At 38.4% G+C, this 16,565-nt stretch overlaps 1 protein-coding gene and 1 long non-coding RNA gene across 4 annotated transcripts in view; one reads left to right on the forward strand and one right to left on the reverse strand.

Annotated features, from left to right (window-relative positions):
* Positions 1 to 238: 238 nt before the first annotated feature.
* SYPL1 (synaptophysin like 1) lies at positions 239 to 15,518 on the reverse strand. Of its 3 annotated transcripts, XM_036429714.1 has the most exons (5): positions 15,329 to 15,513; positions 8,540 to 8,664; positions 6,642 to 6,846; positions 2,225 to 2,413; positions 239 to 787 (listed from the first exon to the last, which is right to left on the reverse strand). In XM_036429714.1, the coding sequence occupies exons 1-5, from the start codon at positions 15,395 to 15,397 to the stop codon at positions 653 to 655; spliced, it is 723 nt and encodes a 240-aa protein (XP_036285607.1). In that variant the 5' UTR covers positions 15,398 to 15,513; the 3' UTR covers positions 239 to 652. The 3 variants fall into 3 exon arrangements, with proteins under 3 accessions (XP_036285607.1, XP_036285609.1, XP_036285610.1); XM_036429716.2 differs by lacking the exon at positions 2,225 to 2,413 and having other exon boundaries at positions 15,329 to 15,518; XM_036429717.2 differs by lacking the exons at positions 8,540 to 8,664; positions 15,329 to 15,513 and adding an exon at positions 5,509 to 5,518 and having other exon boundaries at positions 6,642 to 6,767.
* The window catches only part of LOC118714407, a 57,237-nt gene continuing 55,578 nt past the window's right edge, over positions 14,907 to 16,565 (forward strand). The window contains exon 1 of the long non-coding RNA XR_004986583.2: positions 14,907 to 15,064. This is a non-coding gene — a long non-coding RNA (uncharacterized LOC118714407). The remainder of the gene's footprint in view (positions 15,065 to 16,565) is intronic.

The following is a 16,565-nucleotide window of genomic DNA, read 5'->3' on the forward strand; positions in this document are numbered from 1 at the left end:
AGTGGAAGCTTACATCTCATGAGACAGAATTACTAAATTAACATACATCTATTAGAAATTTTCAACCCCCACTCCCAAAACATTTTAGCACACCTGTTAAGTACTGCAGGTCATTTAGAAAAACAAATAAAACATACACCCAGTCTTTGCAATTAAAAATTTTCCATACATATAAACAATGTCCAGATATAAATTCTGAACTAAATGTTTTTTCTAAATATGATTTATGTAATTAAACAAAGATAGGTCTTAGGTATATGATCTGTACAAACTGACAGTAGTGTATATTCCAAATAGATTTTTCTTCCTATTATGATATGACAATATAACTCTTTTCTGAGTGAAGATATGTTAAGCGTAAGGTGTAAACACTCTGGAAGGCAAACAAGTTAGTGAGGAAATTAATGTTCATTTAAAAACGTGTATCATCTCATAATAGGCCCTGAATTTTCAAATTTACATGTACGAATACATTTACATCTTAAGTTTCTAGGAAAGGTACAGGCTTTGTGTAAAAAAGCAGCAAAATTTTAAACCCACCAATTTATTGATAAAGCCATTACTTTTATTAGAAACACATAATGCTTCTCAAGATGTTGGCAAAAGGTCGTAGTTTAGACGTATATTTTATACAATGTACTTCTCCCTTAAATTATATTCCAGTAGGAGGTGGAATACCTCCTTGGGTATGAGAAGCAGAAGTATTTGATGGACTGTGTAAGTTGGTCTCCTTGTACACAAACCATGCATTTCCTCCCCAAAGTATCATATTCAGAAAGCCAAAGATCTAAGAAAGAGAAAAAGAAACATGAAGATTTAATGCCTACTTTTTTATGAATATTTTTATTCATACCCATCATAGTTTTCCTTAAATACTTAACATTTCCAGGCAGTAAATCATTATTTCATATAAAGTTTTAAATAGTACATATGACATGGAATAAAAAATACTTTATATTTAAATACCAAATTCAAATATATAATGACTTATTCCCAATGAAATAAAGCTAAATCTCTAAATTTGTAACATATAAAACCATGCCAAAAAAAATCTATTTTTGCAAGGTCACTATTATAAAAAATAGAATTAAATTTGAGAGCATAACTAAAACCCTCCTTTTAAATTTAAGCCTCGTGTGTTTTTTCCTACTTCCCTACTTTTTACCCCCTACTACCTACCATCTTTCCTATTCCAACAACTATAGGCAAAAGAAAAAAGGAGTCAGAAGAACTTTATTTCACATCTTACATTAGTCTCTAGTACAAATTTGATAAGAAGAAAGTCTCAAAGATGAATAAACTGAAGCTATCCCTATTTTCACGTTTTTTTCTAAATTCAAGAAATATATGTTTTTATATTTGTAAAAAGAATATGAAGTAAGAGTGGAATAAGAAGCTTGAGAGTACTATCATATTACTAAAGACAAAGCTTTATAACTTTTTGTATATTTGCATACAAAAACATTTCTGAAACTATCCATTTCACAGATATTATAAATCAATGTAAGTGCAAAAAAGGTGACCTTTCGGTTACAAAGTTATAAAGCAAAAATTTGGTCAAATTGCTTTATAAGGCAGCGCTAACTTCACCCAACACTTTCTTAAAAAGACACGAGACCTCCCTAAACATAATATACTCCATATAACATTATATTTAATTATATATTTATCTGAATTTTGGTAAAATAGAGGATTAAAGAATATGTACATTTCTATAGACTTATTTTTTTTTAGGTTACTTATTAAACCAGAAAACTATTACTTTCATAGACTCAGAGCAAGTAACATTAGAGAACGAGTTTTATAAAGTCAGATCTGGTTCAAACCTTGGTTTGCCAACTTGGGTGAATAAAAGCTAAATTTTTTCCTAGATTGTTGGATCATGTAAGATATGAGTGTAATGCCTTTAGTGTAACACCTGGCATATTGACTTAATAAATGTTAGTGACTATTATAAGTACCTATCAGGTAAAAGTCTTGCCTAGTCAATTTTAATGATAAAAAAGACTCAATTATGATCTTGTTAAAACCCAATTTTCTAATTTTTCTAACAAACTTTTCTTTGTAGTTATAAAGATAAAGATTATATGGTAACCAGGATTCTGACAGTTTAATGAAAATAAAATCCAACACATCTAGAAATTATTAAAAGCTATTGTTAAATTACTAGGTAAGGTTTTTCAAATAAGTGAAATGAAATATTTTATAAATACTGCATACATACCACAGATACATTTAGGGATCCCATACCAGTCACAGAGCCAAAATGACACATCAATCCTTCAGAATGACAGGGTGCAAGTTCTTTGACAATACTGTGACCGGTAGCTATTTTAATATCTGTAAGAGCTTTAGCCCAGGCTGAAGTGCTCACCAGCCACAAGAATGTGACAACAAGAGTAACAATAAAGTCCTAAAGTAAAAAGAAGTATGAATTAATAATGAACAGTTAATTTAAAAATACTAAGTTTAAATCCATAATGAAGAAATTGAGATTACATCGAATCCCATGGTACTGAGAAATGGCCTTCATGATACACTTTATAGAAAAGGGTACAGTCAACATAATAAACATTGGTGTTTATTATAATATTACTAGCCCAAAGCCTGAGCCACGACACTAAACAAGACACAATCATCTCTTTAGGAGTGAAACGTATTTACACTAAAAATCAAGGTTTTAAATAACCCTTACCACAAGCATACCTAAGCCACTCACTCCCAGGACCATATCTTAGTCCGTTATCACAAATACAATAACTATTATATATCCTTTCATAATTTCTATTTTAAACAGCCTACTTCCCAATAGCACCTTTCTTTCCAGCTACCTCTGTCTGGCATTGCACCTTAAAAATCCCCCCTCTCCCCCCATGGAGATCTACAATCTGATTTCATCACTTGTTTATTATCTCTCAATCTCACTTATGCTCTAATTTCCTTCAATTTATATTCTAAAATCCTTTCATATAATCCTTTGCATATACTCTTTAACTCCCTTACCCTTCCTTCTTCTAATTAATCAGATTGTTCTGGCAAAACAAACTTTAGTTAACTCTAATTCTCCATGGTACGCAAAATCAAATGGTGAAAAGCACATATCAGGAAGACTAATCTTTTTAAATTCCTGATCATGAAATTTTAAGAATGCTCATTATAATAATAAAAGAATAAGAAAGAAATTTCTCTGAAAATACCTTATCCTAGTAGTTTTCTACTAAAGTCTTTGCTAGTTATTATATTTCTAAAATTAGAACTGAAGTTTTTTAATATTTTGGATAGTTTTTTCTTCAAGTAATAAGATGAAGAAAGGAAAAGAAACATCTACTCTTAATCCTTTCTGATGGGAAACTAAAATTTGTCAGTGTTGTTATAAAGATCTAAATAACACTTTAAAAAATACGCATTTGTATAACATAAAGTATAAGTCCCACTTTGTTTAGTCTTCCTTTAAGTTAAAGACCAAAGTGGGAGTAACGTAAAATTTATATCTTTTAATGTTATGTATTAGGGTATACTCAAGGCTATGAGTTTGTACACAACTGCAGCAAAACTCCAAGCTCAGTAATGAATTCTGGAGCTTATTCCAGAAGTGTTTTGTTTTAAAAATGAATCTGATTAGTTTCTAATTACTTTTGCCAGCCAGCTCTTAGTTATTTAGGATAAACACCAGTGACCACTTACAAGATACAGAAATTATGTTACATATAGCTCTCCCAATTTGTCAAAATACATTGAATAAATATCTTGTGATTAGAGAACCCAAAACAATGACTAACTTTACAAACATGAAGGTATTTACATTTTGTATTTGAGCTTTCTACTGTTACTGATCCTTTTAAAAAATGTAGATCAAAGAGAAAAGGACAGAAACTTTATAGCTTAAAGTTTTGCACTGAAGGAGTTCTTTTTTGCTGCTGCACCTTTTGCTGCAGGTAGACATTTCCTAAACCCTTGCTAGAAATACAATGACTTTTGAAGAACTGGAAGTAGTATGTATGAGATTATCACATGTTTAAAAAGTAATATCTGGGCTCAAGTTCACAGCTTTAACCAATATATATATATATCTCAATTCCTCTTAATTTTATTTTTCCCCTCCAAATTTCTAATTAAACAACAAGCTGTTTTTCCCATTTCATGATTATGTTCTTTAACTCTACTTTGCTGATGCCTTGACATGACATTCTTATACTTCAAAAACTTTTCTGAAAATGATGCACAGAGTAACCCAGGGTGAGGAGAAAATGTGGGTCTCTGAAGATACATTTTGTCCAGCTCAGGATTCTAGTTAAGATGATGCACCATACATGCCTGGAGTTCTGCAGCAGTTCACACTGCAGCGGCTATGGCAGCCCTGGTCCTACCAATTATCAGGATATGATTCATTAGAGATTTTTAGGATCTGGGATACCCTATATTTGTTTGGTTTTATTTTATGGTATTTCTGATTCTCCACATGGCCTAGAAACCTTAAGCTCCTGCTACTTAACACAAAAAAAGTAGTACATTTACTTAAAAAGGAAGCTTTAATGGATTTAATGTCACAATTGAAATGTTCCTAGAAATACCTTAGCAGAGGATTGCTAAAATAAAAGAATGTCATCATTAACAGACAGTTCTTTAAAATAAAAAACTAATGTCATATTTGGCTATAGTTAAAAATTTGGGTATCTCGAGAAAACTTTTTAATATTTCTATGTTTAAATTAAAAGTAGAATTCCAAATTTAATTTAGAAGCTGGACTTTTACTACAAAAAGCGTCTATTATATGCAATATCAACAAAAAAAAAACACTAAGGAATTCATTCTGAATTCTCTCTCTACATGACCACTAATTGATCATGAGGTAAAAAATTACTTTTAACTTTCTGACTGATGCAACTCGATCAGTTTCATTAGACAGAAAAGCCTTTCACAAAAGAACCAGATTTGGCCCAGCTGGCATGGTTCAGAGATTGAGTGCTGACCTATGAACCAGGTCATGGCTGGTTCCCTGGTCAAGGCATACATGAGTTGCAGGCTTGGTCCTCAGTGTGGGGCATCCCAAGAGGCAGCTGATCAGTGATTCTCTCTCATCATTGATGTTTCTATCTCTCTCACTCTCCCCCTTCCTCTCTGAAATCAATAAACATTAAAAAAAAGAAAAAATTAGATTTACATGTTGCTTTTAAAAGTGTGGTCACTTTAAAGTTTAAACAAAATATGAGAAATGAAAGGCTCACTGCTAAACTTAACTTGAAAATTTGTTGGGATAATGAGAACATGGCAAGAATTTTTATGTCTTCATTTAAATACAAGTAATAAGGAATTTTAACAAAATACATCTAATCATCATAGTTTTCTAGCTTCCTCATATGTAATTTCTGTTAAACATTACAAATAGTTTATGGAAAGCACCTAACAATAAAGAAATGTTTTATAAAAATGTCAAGTTTAAGAATCTCTTCTATATATAAAAAATGAAATAAACATGGATGATAAAAAATTGTTTTATTCCTTACTTACCATTTGCATTCTTATGATCCAGGCAGCAAAAATTAAAAATAAGTAAATAAATAAAACCTGTTATCTTATTTCATAATTTCTTCATATTTAAATACCTTCTCTTTAAAGTAAATTCATAAATAATTAGCATGTCAGTATTTTCTCAAGATATAAAAGACCAGTATCACAAAAAACACCTCTGGTTTTCTCCCTTCAAGTCAGTAACACTAACACTGCCTTTGTACTTATTTTTCTGTAGTGGAGGTCAAGCTTAAACACATGGCTTATCTCTGAATCTGTCACCAATGATCCAGGTCAGATTCTACTAATAAATATTAGAGATTATTGCTATTCTTTAGCTCAGCAGACTTAATTCAAAAATGTTGCTAGGACTTCAAATTCAAATCTTTTGTTGCCATCTAACATTTCAAAATTAACTCATGAATGCTACTAATGCTGAATTCTATAATTTTCATAGAATTATCTGCATCAGGTTTTAACTTAAGGAATTTAGACCAGGAGTCAGCAAATATTTTCTTAAAAAAGGCAAGGCAGTAAATCTTTTTTTTTTTTTTAATCTCTGTTTCAAGTATTTAACTCTGCCACTGTAGCATGAAAGCAGTCATAGATATGTAAATGATTGAGTGTGGCTGTGTTAAAAAAAAAAACTTTATTAAAACAAAAAACAGTGAATGAGATTTGGCTTGTGGGCTATAGTTTGCTAATTTCTTGACTATTAACCTCAAGATCATATTGTGGAGGCATAAAGGGGGTCTTTAAGAAGAGAGAAAAAAGGTAAGAAGTAGGACCACAGTTTTGAAACTATTAGTATGGTCAGCAGTTCTACTTAATTTCTCTGCTACTTGCAACCTAAAGATGCTCTATTACATATTGAAGTTTTCCCAGGTTAAAACAGAATAAGAAGCAAACCTCAGCTCTCCCTTAGAGTACAGAAAAAGTGCTTCAAATACCCTAAAAGAATTGGCTTAAACATGACAAAAGGAGAAAACCTCACAAACACAGGTCAAAATATGTTGAACTGGCTCATGCCAAGAATTTTTATTTAAAGTGTAAGTAAGTCTATTTCACTGCAAATATAATACATATTTATCATATACAAATTATTTTTGTATAAAAGGAAGGTGATTACTTACAATCATGGGAAGTTTTCGACTATCCCGATAGAGGTTTGTGTAACCAACATAGAGCAGAAGAGCAGCAATGCAGTACAGGAAGACAAAGACTGCAAATGTAACATAGAATTGTGCAGAAGAAGCGTAATCTCCAACAAGGACAAACTTGTTCCAACCTACATCACATACATTTCCTGGAGGAGCCTGAAATGATGCCTCATTCAACCTATTAAAAAAAGGCTCCAATAAATTATCTGGACTCCACCAACAGAGACAAAAATACATAGGCAGAATATTAAAATGACATTAAAAAATATCCCCAAAATATAGGGTAAGGCAAAGTAGGTTTACAGTTGTTTGCATGGAAAAAATACAACAATAAATAATAATACAAGACAAAACTATGTTTTATGTACTCATAACTGTAAACCCACTTTGCTCTATCCTGTAAATTAAAAACATTTTCCTTTTAAAATAAAAGGAAAAATCCAAATATTAAAATAAATTAAGATTTTCATAATATATACATGAATTATACATTATATCTTGATTCGTGAAAAATTTAATACAGACTTAATTTAAACATTTACAAATCCAGATACTATCTTCTGCATTAAAACTGTAACAGAGTAAGAGGGCTTATACAAAACAGTTTATAATTTGAGACATAATATTCCATTCTAAGAAAGAGTCTGTGTGACTGGGACCAGGAGAGCCAATTATAATAATTCACATTTTAATTCTGGATTTAATTACCTGCCAACTTCACCTTGTCTTTAATTTTCCCTATCCATAATTCAAATCATAATTTCCCTATCCATAATTTACTTATCACTAAAGATGCAGAAAGAGTTCCTTGTACAGCAAATTTATAAGAGAAGAGTTGGGAGATGAAGAGGCAATGATACCAAGCACTTGCTATAAATGACAGATCTTTAATGTAAGATTTCATTTAACCATCAAAATGAACTTAATAAGTAGTATTTTCAATATACTGAACAGAAAAACTGAGTCCTAGAGAGTTCAGTAAGTAGTTAGAATAAGTGAAAGGAGCTTCACACTATGGCTTAAACATGGACACATTCAATAAACTGTTCAATGAATATTAAAGTCATATAGAAGAATTCACAACATATTCATTTTGGCCCTGGTCTGTTTGGCTCAATGGTTAGAACACTGGCCCGCAGACTGAAGGGTTGCAGGTTCAATTCCAATCAAGGGCACATATCTCGATTGCAGACTTGAACCCTGGCCCTGGCTGGGACAGGTACAGGAGGCAACCAATTGATGTGTCTCTCTCACATTGACATTTCTCTTTCTTTTGCTCCTCCCTTCCACTCTCTCTAAAAATCAAAGGAAAAATATCCTTGGGTGAGGATTAACAACAACAAAAAAATTCATTTTAATTTGAGAGTAAGAAAATGAAGTTTTATGATAGGATAGGAACTCCATAGAAACTGATTTCACATAAATCCATGTCCTAAAATTATATAAAGAACACTATTATTTAGTAATGGCAAACACATGAGAAATTAGGATTTTTCCCCCCTAAGTTGTGTTTGCTTCCACATCATGACTTCTCACACTATGGTCATGGAGCAGTCTCTTTTTTATTAAATTTTTAATCCACTGTGGGATGATAGAATACAAATGTCAAGGCAATGTCATATAATAGTTTCTAAATGCTTACTCCCATTTTCTATAATTTATTTCACCTAGACTATGGAAACAGTTATTGGTCTATGTACAGATATTGGTCTATCAATACCACAGTTTGAGTAGCAATGACCACTATTTACAAATGAGGATGCAATTCAAAAATTTTTATCTCCTAAGATTAATAAATTGCTGGAAATCTTAATGGGTCAATATGAAAGTAAAAAGAGTTGTTAAACCATAAAAACAAATAAATAGCTCACCTGAATGGATAACCAAAAGTAGCTGTAATGGTTTTATTCTCAGGAACTTTAGGAGGACAATTCACTAGAATTTCTGTTTTGCCTTTAAAACCTCCACAGGTGGCAAAAGCAAAGATAGAAGCAACCTACATAAAGTAAGACAAAATTAAAAAAAAAAAAAAAAAAAAAAAAAAAAAAAAGAGAGAGGGAGAAGAAAAGCATTACTATACCCAAAATATGGCTCATTAAAACCTTAAATTATTATTAAAAACCTGCTTACTAACATCACAGAAATATATAACACCAGTGGCCTGGTTCACAAAATTCATGCATATTAAAAGGGAATTAATTAGAGGAAACATTTTAATATTGCTATTTGCCCTTTCTCTATAATAGAAGTATCAGAGATGAAAGAAAATTAGTAAAATGCATATGAAAATCTCCCTCCTGTCAGAGTCTGGGCGTGCCTTGGGTCCCAGAGTTAAGTCCCCGCCTAGCCAAGTGTGCCTCAAAATTTCGTGCAACCCTCAGGTCCCCTGGCCCAGTGCCAGATGGGGGTCGCAGACTCAGATCCTCCATCAAGCCCCATGGGGGTTAAGGCATGGCTTCAGGTCCCCAAGCCTAGCCTCAGGACCCCCAGCATGGCACTGGGGCTGGGGGTGGGGGGAGAGTATTGGGGGGGCGGGCAGCCTCAGGTCCCTCAGCCCCGGCATGAGGGCGTGATGACCATTTGCAATATTAGCTCTTTATTATATAGGATTATAGACAATACAAAATTTCTTAACTATAAATTTAAACATAGATGGTGAAAAACATTAAAATATTTACTGCACCCTAGCTGGGTGGCTCAGTTAATTGGAACATCATCCTGTACACCAAAAGGCTGCAGGTTTGATTCCCAGTTAGGGAACATATTATACATAGGTTGTGGATTCAATTCCTGATTGGGGCATGTATGGGAGGCAATTGATCAATGCTTTTCTTTCACATTGATGTTTTTCTCTCTCAAAATCAATTTAAAAATATCCTTGGATGAGGATTAAAAAAATAAAAAATAAATTACTTGCAAATCTCAATAAATATTTTATTTTCTCCTGAATATACACAGAAATTTGTATACCAAGCCACATATAAATTCACTTATTCCAGGGGTACCCATTAAATATGAATATAAAATTTAGAGGAAGTCTTATTTATTAGTATAAAAATGAAAAAGGGTGAACTAGAGGTATTTTTACTTGGAACCCATGGGTAACTGTAAAGCCAAGAGATTGTATGCAAAGAAGTGATGTTATTTCCTGAGCTTATAAGACCTCATTGTGGATATTCTAGGTCTCAAAAAGTACTTGGAAATCTGTTTTCCTGATCATGCCAAAAAAAAAGTAATACTACTCTTGCAAAGGAAAAATTGGAAGCATCTAAACATTGACAGGGTACCAAATAAATTAGAGTTCATTCAAACTGCAACATTATGTGGTCATTAAAATGTTAGGAAATATTTAATTATATAGAAAAATGATCATTACATACAAAGTTTGTAAAAGCAATACAATACGTTTTGTATGTGTCTACATCTATGTATTCACACACAACAAAAAATAAACAGGTTATATATTAAAATTTTAACAGTAGTCCCTTCTGAACAAAAGATAATTTCTAGAGACTCAAAGCAGCAGGACCTCTATCTCCACTGCTGGCTTCACAGATGCTATGCATCCTAGAGCCACAAAAGTTTATTCTTCTCTAGTCAGGCTTCTGGCTGAGAATATACCCCAGCCAACACCTGGATTTCAGTTTATGAAGGCTTTGAGCAGAGAAACCAGATGTTGAGGGCACTTCTAATCTGAAACCACCATAATCCAAGTATAAAATTTATGATTCCTTGGACCCCTGTCATCGCCATTTCAACTGGTATTAGTCTAGACAGATACACTGCAGCTGCTGGCATGCCTGTACATCAACTTGCATGATATGGTTGGAGTTGAGCCTCACAGTCAGCTAGCTGAGGGTTGATCATACACATAAACAGGCCAACAGCAATCAAGACCAAATTACAACAGGAGAGTTCATATAATAAAAGGAACATTCCTGGAGTACTCAGCTCAGGAGATCAAGGAGACTGCACCACTGGGTCCCACAGGTGCAGATGGCCACCCCACAAAGACTGGGAGGCATAACAATTCTACCTAATACATAGAAACAAACACAAAGAGACAGCTAGCTAAAATTTGTGCACGGGGTGGGGGTGGGGGTGTCCCTCAGCCCAGCCTGCATCCTCTCCAGTCTAGAGGGATGTCTGACTGGATCGGGCCTAAACGGGCAGTCAGACATCCTTCTCACAATCCAGGACTGCTGGCTCCCAACTGCTCACCTGCCTGCCTTCCTGATTGCCCCTAACCACTTCTGCCTGCCAGCCTGATCACCCTCTAACTACTCCCCTGCCAGCCTGATTGATGCCTAACTGCTCCCCTGCCAGCCTGTTTGCTCCTAACTGCCCTCCCCTGCAGGTCTGGTCACCCCAAACTGCCCTCCCCTGCAGACCTAGTCACCCCCAAATGTCCTCCTCTGCAAGCCTGGCCACCCCTAACTGCCCTCCCCTGAAGGCTTGATTGCCTTCAACTTCCCTCCCTTGCAGGCCTGGTTCCTCCAACTGCCATCCCCTGCTGACTTGATCACCCACAACTGCCTTCCCTTGCAGACCTGGTCCCTCCCAACTGCCCTTCCCTACTGGGAATGGGCCTGCAACAAGATACATGCCCTTAACCAGAATCAAACTTGGGACCTTTCAGTTCGCAGGCTGATGCTCTATCCACTGAGCCAAACCAGTTAGGGCTAGTATATAGATTTAAGAGAAACTCTTACTCATGTGTACTACAGGACATGCATAATAATGTTCATAGTGATACTGTTTATAATATCAAAATATGGGAAGACAGGAAGCAACAGGAAAATGGGTAAAATATAGTAGTGTATATTTACAATGGAAAGTTATATAGCAACCAGAGCCCCTGTGCACAGATTCGTGCACTGATGGGGGGCCTGGCCTGCAAGCATCAGCCTGCTGTGGGAGCAATGCTCATCCCGATCAGCCGAGCTGTGCTCCCACTGTGGGAGTACACTGATTATTAGGGGACAGCTCCTGCATTGAGTGTCAGCCCCGGGGTGGTCAGTGCTTATCATAGTGACTGGTCCACCAGTCATTCTGCTATTTGGTTACTGGGCTTTTATATGTAAATATGAAGACAAACTATAGCTGCTTGTGTCAACATGGATGCATCATAGAAACTAATGCTTAAGGAAAAAAGACTGTCTAAGACTAGAGGATCTATTTCTTTAAAAACTCTGTTTACTTGTCCTCATCATTGCTGCCACTACTTTTGTTCAGGCCCTCACCATTTTCCTCTGGGATTAACCCAATACTCTTCCTCCCGTTTCTGATCTCATTCATATCACCATTCATCTCTTATAGCTGGGGTGGGGAACGTCCCACCCAAGGCTATATAAGGTCCACAAAATCATTTGGCCTGGCCTTGCCAAGGCATTAGGGGTGAGTTAATTAAATGTTTGACCAAATATAGCAGGCTAATTTTTAAGTTGATAAATCTGTATGGCCTGAAAATTATGCTATAAATATCCAAATAGCTCTTGGGGGGAAAAAAAGTTTCCCCATTCTTATACTATAGTGTGGGCTCTAAAGCTGCAGTGTTTAGTAAATAGGTAGATAAGCCACATGCAGCTACTGAGCACTTTAAAAATAGCTAGTCTGAACTGAGATGGCTATAAATGTAAAATGTAAAATATACAATGAATTATAAAAATTTAGCAGAAGAAATGCAAAATGTCTCATCAATAACTGCTTATATTAATTACTGTTTGAAGCAATATTTGGATACATTGGGTTAAGTAAAATATATTAAAATAAATCTCACCTGTTTCTTTTCATTTTTTAGTGTAGCTAGTAGAACACTTAAAATTACTATGTTGCTTGCATTTATATTTGCATTGTTTTTTTGGGGGGGGTAAGGGGTGTTTCTATTGGATAGAGATACTTTAGTCACACTGATCTGAAGTAAAAATCTGGTCATGTCACTCCCTTTTAAAGAGATTTCCTCAATGACTTTCCAGACATAAATTTAAGAAAAGAAAGAAAGAAAGAAAGAAACAAAAACCCAACTTCTTAATTTGGAATGAGAAGCATGGCTGAGGTACCTCAATATCTTTCTATATTTATGTGCACTACACTCCCAGCCAGGTACTAGGACTATCACATTATACTACTTACTATTCCTGAAATGCACCACGTATTTATGTCTTGGATGTACATGTTTCTTCTGCCAGGAATTGCCTCCCAAACCTCATTCTGTAGAAGTTCATCCTTTATTTAAAACCTTACCCAATTCTTAGTGGTGGAACTATTCTGACTCCTAGGCAGCCATAGACTGGGTCATTAACTCTACCATAAATGTTTTTTCTTGTGTATCTTGCCTTGTAAAATAAAAACAAGCCCAACACAAAAACAATAAAAACTAGTTTCCCACATAATACAAAAATCAGTGAATAAATGGATACTATACTATAGCATAGTGCTTTTTTTATCCTCCAGTATTTAAAATTTTTAAAAAATGTTAACATTATCTTCTTCACGTTCAGATGTATTCTAATTGCTAAATTTCTCTTCTCTATTCCCACTGCAATTAATGTTAGGTCCTCATTATTTCTCAAGCAATAGGTTTCCTCTCATTTCTGACCTTTTCAATCCCCTATACCACTAACAAAATTAAGGTTTTTAAAAGGCAAATCTAATCATATCATTCACTTGTTTAAGAGAGTGAGACCCTACCTATGGTAGGAATCCTGGGTTTAAAGAAGCTAAGCTTCTTTAATGAATAGCTCAACGCAGGAGCTGCCCCCTGGTGGTCAGTGCGCTCCCACCTGGGGAGCATCGCTCAGCCAGAAGCCAGGCTCACTGCTGGTGAGCACAGCAGCGGTGGCTGGCGAGAGCCTCTCCTGCTTCCCCATCAGCTAAGGATGTCCGACTGCCCGCTAAGGCCCGCTCCCTGAGGGCTCCTGGACTGCGAGAGAGCGGAGGCTGGGCTGCGGTGCACCAATTTCCTGCACCCAGCCTCTAGTATATAACACAAACTCAAATACTTGCTGAATAAACATTCACTACACCATTAACAAGGAATAATCTTTTCATAAAAAGTTCTATGTAGTAATAAGTTGTTCAAACAATAGTATTTCCTTAAAAAGCTCTAAAAGGATAGTAAAAATATATTGGCTACAAATATTTATCAACTTATTGCTGTCCTGAAATACTAAAAAAGTTAAGTATATATTTTTTAAATAGACCAATCATATAAAGCACAAAATACAAACTACCTCTTTGTGTAAGTAAAAATTTAAATTTAATTGTAATCCTTAACGAGATTAAATCTACTAGCTATAAGATTTTTTCCAAAAACCTTTATATTTTATTAGCTTAATTAAATGTGATTTTTCACCTGCAATTTAAATTTTTTTCATATTCAATTAACCATTTTCTTTATATTTAAATCTGGACCTTGGTTTACAGGACCCTAAATAGCACATCTTTGTGTCTTTGAAATAGGTATTTGTGTGAAACCAGCAGGGTTTCAGTTTTTAGAAAGCACCCAATGAAACTGGGGGAAAGGGAGGGAACCGCGTGTAAGTAGGAAATCAAATGGAGTGCCCATTAGGGAATGGGAGTGTCTCTGTGTTACTTTAAAAAAAACATCCTAGGTAGGTTTCTTAAAACAGGAAATCGAAAGTCCTGCCTCTTGACTACTGTAGCACTAACACACAGGGTTAGAGAGTTTGGTGTAAATTTTGCTCGCTATAAAAAAACAACTTGCCTGCACACGCTGGACAGATGCCAGCCGCCTATGAACGTTCGCCTGAATATCAGCACTGAAATATGTACTAGGCCATGGAGTGTGCAGAAGCTCTGCGGTGCCTGGCGTATCCACCAACGCCTCCAAGCGACTTGGTCACTGTCAAGGTCGGATTAAATCAGCCCCCTTTGATGTTACTAACTGGGTATTCCCAGGAAAGGAGTAAAGAGCGGACCACAGGCTGCTGCTGCTTTGGAAATAACTTAAACGTGATGGCGATTCCTAGCATGTGTTTCACAGCGAAGCGAGACGCGTTTAAGGTTAAAAGCCCTTCCCACCCCCGCCCCGCACGTCTCCCGCTACCATCCGGATCCGCCAAGCTTCCCGGACCCACTTTATTTTTTTTATCCATTTTTTAACTTGGAGCCAAGCTTAGGAACAAATTAAGAAGTGAGTGCTCGTCAAGTTCGTTCGACCGGGCACGACTAGCTTTCGAGGGAGAGGGAGAGGGAGAAGGAGAAGGAGCGGCCTCCGGCCTGGCCCTGGCACCCGAGGCGGAGGCGGAGGCGGGGGCAGCGCCGGCCGGGGCCACGGCCGCCGGTCCGCCCGCCGGGTTTCGGTTAGACCTCAACAGGAAGCTTTCCCTTCCCTCGCGGTAAAGAGGGAAACACTTCCACGGGGGCACCCAGAGGTGAGCGTCCGTGTGGGAGGGCGGCTCCGCCCCGGACCCGCGCGGGCCCAGGCCGCGGCCTCGCGGGCCCTCCCCGCCCATCCCGCCCCGGCCCGGGAGGGGCCGCACTCCGGGGCCAGCGCGAGCCGGGCCGCGCCCCCACTCGCGGGGCTGCCTGCCTCCTCGCCGAGGGCGCCGGCCGGGCCGGAGAAGGGCCCGCGGGGGCCGGAGCGGGAGCGGGCGCGGCGGCGCGGTCCCCGGCCCGGCGGCGCGGGCTGCACTTACCCACTCGAGGACCTTGATGAAGCCGAGGGGCTCCTTGAGCGGGTTGAGGTTGAGCTGGAAGTTGGACATCCTCTGAGGGAAGGAGGGAGAGACAATCAGGACGGCTGGGCGGAGGAGGAGAAGGAGGAGGAGGACCGACAAGACCCAGCAGTCCGGCGGCGAGGAAGGGCAGGAGGGGCGGACTCCGGGAGGCGGGCCCCGGCGGCCGCGGGGCGGGCCCCGGCGGCCGCGGGGCGGGGCGGCGGCGGTTGAGCCGCTTCCCTGGGCGCTGGGGCGGAGACTGAGAGGAGCGGTGGCAGAAGGTGAGGGGTGGACAGGGGCTGGGAAGGGGAGGAGCCTCCCCGGGCCGCACCTGGCCGAGCCGGCTGATCCGCTGGCGGACCAAGTAGATGTTGGACGCCATGCTGTATGCGCCGCGCCCCCCTTCCCCCCCGAAGTCCGGGCCCCCACGCCCCGTCCCGCGCGCCGGCTCCTCCGGCGCCTGCGCGCGCCTGTCCCCGCGCCTGCGCAGTGAGGGCCGCCGCCCTGCGCCGAGGGCTCTGTGTAGGTTCGTTGAGCTCTCGCACCTCGCACAACGACCGACCGTCTTTCACCCGCTTCTCTTCACAAGTTCCCAACTTTTTGATGGATTTATAAGACACTGATAGAGAGGAAGCCGCGTTTCAAGGCGGGTGGCTCAGAGGCCCTTTACAAAAAACGGTGGAGAGTTTATTGCAGAACAACGGATTTGGGGCGACCGTGATATGTAGGTATCTCAGAAGCATATTCACCAGACATTCTCACCGAAATTAAGTTTATTGTCCGAGTTAGTACTGGAGTCAGGGTTGGAAATGTGGAAGGAAGGCAATGCCTAACAGAAAAAGACTTGGACGCACAGGCTCCTCACGACCCACCGACTCCCCTCTCCTATCCTGACGTCGTGTCCTCTACCTGGGTTAGGGTTAGGGCTAGGGCTATCCCCCTTTCAAGATTCAACTTCGGTGACCCTTGCCTTCTGGCACCCAGTTACCGGAGGCCCGAGGTAGTGATCTGATTGGCTTCCCCAACACCTTGTGAGTTCTTTGAGGGCTGGAATGGTGGCCTAATGGCCTGTACGGATTGTAAGGTAGTTAACATGGATGGATTGTAAGGTACTTCTGTAACACCCAGGTAGCAAAGAAAGGAGTTTAGCACAAAAGGTTCCCAATATCAACTTCCGAGTACTTGCCTGTATCCACACTGATTTTCCAAACACCTA

The sequence above is a fragment of the Pipistrellus kuhlii genome, unplaced genomic scaffold (genome assembly GCF_014108245.1).
Source record: "Pipistrellus kuhlii isolate mPipKuh1 unplaced genomic scaffold, mPipKuh1.p scaffold_m20_p_10, whole genome shotgun sequence".
NCBI lineage: Eukaryota > Metazoa > Chordata > Mammalia > Chiroptera > Vespertilionidae > Pipistrellus > Pipistrellus kuhlii.

What these genes read in the sequence shown, in the direction of transcription:
- SYPL1 (XM_036429714.1), bottom strand. Translation starts at nt 15,397, where the DNA reads ATGTCCAACTTCCAGCTCAACCTCAACCCGCTCAAGGAGCCCCTCGGC. An exon ending in TCATCAAGGTCCTCGAGTGG is followed by an intron (nt 8,665 to 15,328) that starts GTAAGTGCAGCC and finishes TACTTTATGTAG; the next exon opens with GTTGCTTCTATCTTTGCTTT. An exon ending in GTCGAAAACTTCCCATGATT is followed by an intron (nt 2,414 to 6,641) that starts GTAAGTAATCAC and finishes TTTTTACTTTAG; the next exon opens with GACTTTATTGTTACTCTTGT.